This window comes from Atta colombica, unplaced genomic scaffold (genome assembly GCF_001594045.1).
Source record: "Atta colombica isolate Treedump-2 unplaced genomic scaffold, Acol1.0 scaffold27, whole genome shotgun sequence".
NCBI lineage: Eukaryota > Metazoa > Arthropoda > Insecta > Hymenoptera > Formicidae > Atta > Atta colombica.
The window spans coordinates 327,888-333,928 of record NW_017259370.1 but is presented as its reverse complement, the minus strand read 5'-3'; the positions used below and the strand labels follow the sequence as shown (position 1 = coordinate 333,928).

The window sequence follows — 6,041 nt, the reverse complement described above, 5'->3', positions numbered from 1 at the left end:
TATATAATAATATATAATATATAATAATAAATGTTTTTTTAACAACAGGTTATAAAATATTTTTATAACTCTAATACATTCGATAGAGAGCACATGTGACTACATTATCTCAACTGATAAATATATAATACTTCATAGATATTATATAATGATATTGTTTATGTTAACTGTGATTTTTTAAATTTTTATAACATTATTATTGTTATAATAGTATTATATTATAATATGTTACTTGATTTGAAATAAAAGATTTGAAATAATGACAATATCTTATAAAAATAAACTGATTGTAATAAAATATTTACGATTATTATTATGTAAAATAAAATATCACAAGTGCAGTACAATAAAATGCTTCTCTATAGATTCTCCAAAATTTTATATTATCCTTAACATACACATCTTTATCTTATGTATTATACATTTTTTTTTCGCCCACTTTAAATAAATTAATTTCTTGAAAGAAGAAAATGTAAGATCCTTCCATCAAATAGATATTTCTCTTATTTAATTAGTAGATTTATTCTTATTAGTTCTATTTCTCAACATTGCTTATTATATTATTTTTATATTAATTTATTATCATTATTATTCTCAGTTTCTCTGCAAAAAGTTTATTGTAATTCTCAAAAAGCATCTTATTTTCCTAATTATTTACTCAAGATCCAATTATTTGTACTCTATATGTTGCAATATATCCGTTATCAAGAGAAAGAGAGAGAGAGAGAAAAAGAGAATAAAATATTTACAATTTAAAGTTTGAGTATTTTGTATTGCGATAACTTTGAACATATGACTATTTTTTCAATATATCACAGATTAATGTATATAGTATTCAAAGATCTTCAAACTTCAGAGATGCAAGATATTAATGGCAACGGTGTTGATATATAATATTATTAATAACGTCTTAGAATAAAATATTTAGTATTTTATTAATAATCTGGGGAAGAGAGTTATTAATAAATAAAATTTTCTATAACATTAGTTTTTTATAACTTTAACAAATAATTTATATAAAATTATACAATATTAAACGTTTTCTGAAATTATTTGTAAAATATTTTTGTAAACGCAAAATATCAATTCATATTGCCAACAATATAATAACAAAAAGAAAAGTTTCAGATAAGTATTTGCAGATAATAATTAAATCAGATACAAATTCAAATCGAATAGTATTAACAGTTGATATCGAATATCGATATCTAAAATCTTGCTAGCGTTTGACAATCGATATTCTCGCAATGACGACGACGACACGGACGGACGAGAAGAGAATTTAATCTGTAAAGTGTCAAATGGAGAAATATTTTTTCATCATTTCGACCATTAAAGAGATACTTCAGATTTTCAAGCTACAAAAAAGCGAGAGAAAAAGAGAAAGAATTTAACATTTAATTAAACCGCAATCACATACGCGCGAGATGTATCGGGGTCATATGACACGAGCGATTAAATGATATTTATTACAACGGAAAATAGGTTATGCTCCGTGCATCGGCGATTAAGGCGACGAACTCCGTTGCAAGTCGCGTGTTATTTCGTGGCGTTTTCCTTCGTATAGGAATCAATGGCTCGATCGTCCGTGTCAGCGCAATGCGACTTGGTGGCGTCTTACATGGACGGGGTTCATGTCAAAATCGCAGAAGCCTACAAACCACCGAGGAAGATTGGCCTACCCGTCGCGTATAACAATCGATTGCCGGATGTATCGAAGTTAACGTACGATTTCAGCTTGGAAAAATCAGTACTTGAAAAGGTAGGAGGCGTTTAATGTTCTATGTAATATGTGCAATAATTTCGTGAGTTGATAATTATCATAAATTAATTAATTTGTAATTAGATGTGCGAATGGCGCAAGGCTAGACAGGCCTATAGCAAGGCACGTCAAGCTCGATTGAAAGAGAAGAAGAAAAAGGAGAGAGAGGAGACTCCTCCTTCACCTCCACCATTAGATCGCGTGAAACAGCTACCTATTAATGCACCACCCGCTCCAGAAACGACAATACTCACACCACAGCCGTTGTCACCTCCAGCAAATGACTTTCAAGATCATGTAAAAATCAATGGAGGTTTGGACTTTGCCGACTTCGATAATGACACGAGCAGTCCCTTCGATAATATGGAATTGAAAACTATCAATGACATGGAAGAATTGGCGCAGGTTAATGAAATGTTTTATTCTCTAAATCTCTTGAAAAGCATTGCAGATAATTGCAGATGATTCTTGTAATGTTTAATATCTTTTAAATGTAGGTTTTGCAACCTCGCTCGCAATGGATACCTGCAGGAAAATTGGAGAACATTATAAATGAATTAACAATTGATGATACATCCGAGATTTGCAAGGAGGAAGAAGCCGATACAGAGAGTCAAATGGATGACGAAGCCGACAAAGATACACATAGCATCGAAAATCATCGTAGCGTTTCGACAATAATGCAGGAACTTCAAAAAGAATTAGAACGGCCTATTATGGAGGTAATATATTTTTTTCTCTATAATATAAATATAATTGATTCTATTAATCCCTCCTTGCGACAGAATTGGAAGCCGTGGCCAGATTTGGAGAGTCCAGACAGCGACGCGCATGTAGTTCCAAAATACAACAACTCAATGTCGTCGAATCACGCGAAACCGCTAACAGACTTGTTATCAAGCATGATGGAGGATGATCTAAAGTTGATCATGCAATTAAGTGACATGGGATTTCCTAAATGCAGAGCGGCGCGCGCGGTACTAGAACTAGGTAGAGTGCACGAGAAGAAGATCGTGGAGTATCTATTAGCCGTCCAATCCTTAGAAGAGACTGGCGTCCCGAGTGACTATGCCGAGACAGCGCTGACGCTCGCGCAGCACGATCAATCCAAGGCAAAGATCTACTATGAGAATTTATGCACGTTGAAGGATCTAGGATTTCCCGAAGACGAAGCTTCCGCGGCATTAGTAAAGTGTAACTTTGATCGTGACAAGGCGTTAGATCTTCTGATCGCTTGAGTAGACAATTGATTCGCCATCCAGAAAAAAATGTAGAATATTTTTTGTTGCGACTCGATTTTAGTGCGAAAAAATATAACGAATGGGAATTTTTATATAATGCATGGAAGATACGACGAGTCACAAACATATATTTTAATAAAAAGAAAGATAATGTTATCAGTGAGACTAGTCTTGAATACTTGAAGGAAGTTACATTGAATATGATATTATGTAATAATTTGATTTAATTCATCGTTATGTTATGGAACTGGAACTCCTACTGGGCATTATTGAAGAATTGCTCTTGGTAGCCGCGATGCTGCAAAATAAATTACAATTACAATAAGTTAGAGATTTAATTTAAAAACTTATTGACACAAGATTTCAGTTAAGTGCGTAAGAATTCTTTATTTTTCTAACACTTTGTATACAGAAGTGAATTAATTAGATACCTAGTTAGGAGGATTCATCAATTGATGGAGTGCCAATGAAGATCAATAGTCATACTTGAGTGTGCAGCAAATACAATGGCGCAACTGCAAATTAAAAAAATTTAGTAACTGATATACTCAGGTACATTACATTATTTTGTATGTTACCTTCTACTACAACATAAAACGATCGTTATCATAGATTCTGCATAGCGATTGATACCGATAATGATCCAAGCTTCTGTGAATATCGGTTGCTGGCATTGAGAATTTATACAGATACCAGTAGGTCCGTTTGTTAATAAATTGTATAAACTTGTAGACAGTGTGAAGTCCAGTTTAGTATTCTTAAGTGGTTTGTAAAGTATTGTTACGTTTGCTGGAGAAACGGAAACATCGAGCGTGTGCTTATATCTGAAATGTATTTGCGTTAAATCTGCGAGATACTTATACTTTTGCAAGACTATAAAGAAATTCCTGTTTATAAGATTCCTCAATTACCTTTCGGTATAAATTTTCCTTAGCGCTAATTCCCACAGGGAACAAGTCACGTTTTCGTGAACTTCGTGAATTTTTAGCATTTGCCGTGGTAATTCAATTATAACATCGGCATCTATTTCATGCAATCTTTTCATTTTTATGTACAATTTTATATTTGTGTTTAGCACATTTGTGTCATAATGCGTCTTAAAACATCTGTGATTATATATACATATATATACATAGACTGTAAAATTTACTTTATATACAGACTTCAAAAGTAAAATAACAGTTGTCAAGATTTATTTTTTATTCGCGAATAATTTATTCCTATTTGACACTCCAATGTGCTTACCCGAATGCCAAATATTCTCTATCGCGGACAACCGTCGTGCGTAGTTGCGAAAGTAATTGAAATAGAAGCGGATACGACACATAATTTAAGTATTCGTTTGCATCGAATCGTATATAGGGAGCCGATAAAAATCCATTCAGTGGCAAATATTTCAATCTGCAAAAACATTTGTTGGAATAATACAAAATTGTAGCTCGATTAATCTGTGTAAAGTTTAGACTCGTATTCATAATCCATTGTTATTTTAAGAGAGTCTTAAGATATGCCAAAAGGTTGCGAATTATCGCCGTGTCGTGATTCATTGTTACCAACATTTCGTGAATGTTCCCGTTCACTTCATTAGGGCAAAGAGCGCAATGTTTTGTTATGCAGCTCTCTGATTGATTCAAGATATTTTAAGACTATATTTAAGATAATCTTAAACAATCGCGACTGTGAATGTGTATCAGCTGTAATTGGCTCATGACATTTTAAGACTATATTGAAGATGAGCTTAAAAATTAGAAACGGACTATGAATATCAGACTTTTTATAATTTGATTTAATAATCAGAATATTTATTCGCAAAATATTAATATTAATAGGAACCTGTTTGAACACACGGAGATCATGGTAAGCTCAGGAGCTATGGTCAATCTGTTAGGTAATTCTCTCAGTTGATTGTTATCCACATATAGCTCTCGAAGTCTTGGAAGAGAACCGGTCCACTCCGGTAATGCGACAATCTGATTACCCGAGACAGACAGTATTTCCAGATTATTCAGTTGGCTCAATTCTGTTTTTGTTTCGTTCATGTGAGTCAATAAATTTTTTTCTCCTTTGCATACAACAATCTAATAATCTTGACTTACCAACTGGTAATCTCTCTATAAAATTGTCATTCAAGAATAAAGATTTCAGATTGCTTAAATTGCCGATGCAGGTAGATATCAGGTCTAATCTGTTAGCACTTAAATCTAGCACTGTCAATTGATTCATTCCGCCGAGTTCCACAGGCAACTGTTCAATCCGATTGCCATACATGTATAAATTAGTTACATTGAATAGCTCCGTAATCCACGGTGGTAGAGTGGTTAGCTTGTTCCACTTCAGATATATCTCCTGAATGTGACTGCCGTGCAATCTTATTACCTCCGGAAATTCCATGAGACCCCGACAGTTCCAGTGTAGTATAACTTTGTTTTTGACCTCGTTCGCCATCTCTATAGGATCTGGATCCATGTTTGAAATGTAAAATTAATAGAGTGCTCTGGGAGACACTGAAGCCAGGAAGTAACTTTCAATATTGAGATAGATGGGAATCGGTCAGTGATTCCAAGATTAAGCATCAGCAATGGACGCAGGCCCGAAATAACTCAGTCTCGCTACATCAGCTATATTAAAATAAACTTTCGCGATGGGCAAAATAAATTTTACAGGGGCGCATGATCGTCGTATTGAAAGGGAGCAAATTAGTCTGACATTTCGCTCACCCATGACAACTGTTATTGTTAGTTGGGACTGCGGAGAGAGTAATAATGTTAATTAGCTTAATTCATCTGACGTTAAACAAATGAAGCGACTGTAGTAGTATAAGAGTATATACTTTCTCGTGTCTCTCTTGCGGCAGAAAATCCAGTACGGATGCATTTTTTAATTTTACTTAATCCTTTACTTTCTTCAGTCTTTTGTCGTATCTACTTTACATATTTGTCAATCCTAATCAATCTCCTACACATTATGTGCACAGTCAGTGACATACTACTGATATGGTATTTGGATCAGCTGATCCGGTAAGCGTTGTTATCACAACC

At 33.8% G+C, this 6,041-nt stretch overlaps 2 protein-coding genes across 3 annotated transcripts; one reads left to right on the top strand and one right to left on the bottom strand.

Annotated features, from left to right (window-relative positions):
- The first annotated feature begins 1,281 nt into the window (after positions 1-1,281).
- On the top strand, positions 1,282-3,082 carry LOC108689356. Its single transcript, XM_018196088.1, has 4 exons — positions 1,282-1,762; positions 1,847-2,167; positions 2,260-2,484; positions 2,548-3,082. The coding sequence occupies exons 1-4, from the start codon at positions 1,574-1,576 to the stop codon at positions 2,998-3,000; spliced, it is 1,188 nt and encodes a 395-aa protein (XP_018051577.1). The 5' UTR covers positions 1,282-1,573; the 3' UTR covers positions 3,001-3,082.
- Positions 3,083-3,111: 29 nt separating this feature from the next.
- On the bottom strand, positions 3,112-6,041 carry LOC108689355 (leucine-rich repeat-containing protein 28-like). Of its 2 annotated transcripts, XM_018196087.1 has the most exons (8): positions 5,834-6,041; positions 5,100-5,459; positions 4,837-5,023; positions 4,249-4,404; positions 3,915-4,109; positions 3,582-3,827; positions 3,435-3,518; positions 3,112-3,301 (listed from the first exon to the last, which is right to left on the bottom strand). In XM_018196087.1, exons 2-7 carry the CDS (start codon positions 5,446-5,448, stop codon positions 3,452-3,454), a joined length of 1,200 nt encoding a protein of 399 aa, XP_018051576.1. In that variant the 5' UTR covers positions 5,449-5,459; positions 5,834-6,041; the 3' UTR covers positions 3,112-3,301; positions 3,435-3,451. The 2 variants fall into 2 exon arrangements, with proteins under 2 accessions (XP_018051576.1, XP_018051575.1); XM_018196086.1 differs by lacking the exon at positions 5,834-6,041 and having other exon boundaries at positions 5,100-5,469.

Bases quoted from the DNA above. Each gene is read 5' to 3' on its own strand.
- LOC108689355 (XM_018196086.1), bottom strand. From the start codon at position 5,469: ATGGATCCAGATCCTATAGAGATGGCGAACGAGGTCAAAAACAAAGTT. The intron at 4,110-4,248 runs GTAAGCACATTG...ATATAATCACAG, and splicing joins AGAGAATATTTGGCATTCGG to ATGTTTTAAGACGCATTATG. The intron at 3,828-3,914 runs GTAATTGAGGAA...AATACATTTCAG, and splicing joins AGGAAAATTTATACCGAAAG to ATATAAGCACACGCTCGATG.
- LOC108689356 (XM_018196088.1), top strand. From the start codon at position 1,574: ATGGCTCGATCGTCCGTGTCAGCGCAATGCGACTTGGTGGCGTCTTAC. The intron at 1,763-1,846 runs GTAGGAGGCGTT...ATTTGTAATTAG, and splicing joins AAAAATCAGTACTTGAAAAG to ATGTGCGAATGGCGCAAGGC. The intron at 2,168-2,259 runs GTTAATGAAATG...TTTTAAATGTAG, and splicing joins ACATGGAAGAATTGGCGCAG to GTTTTGCAACCTCGCTCGCA.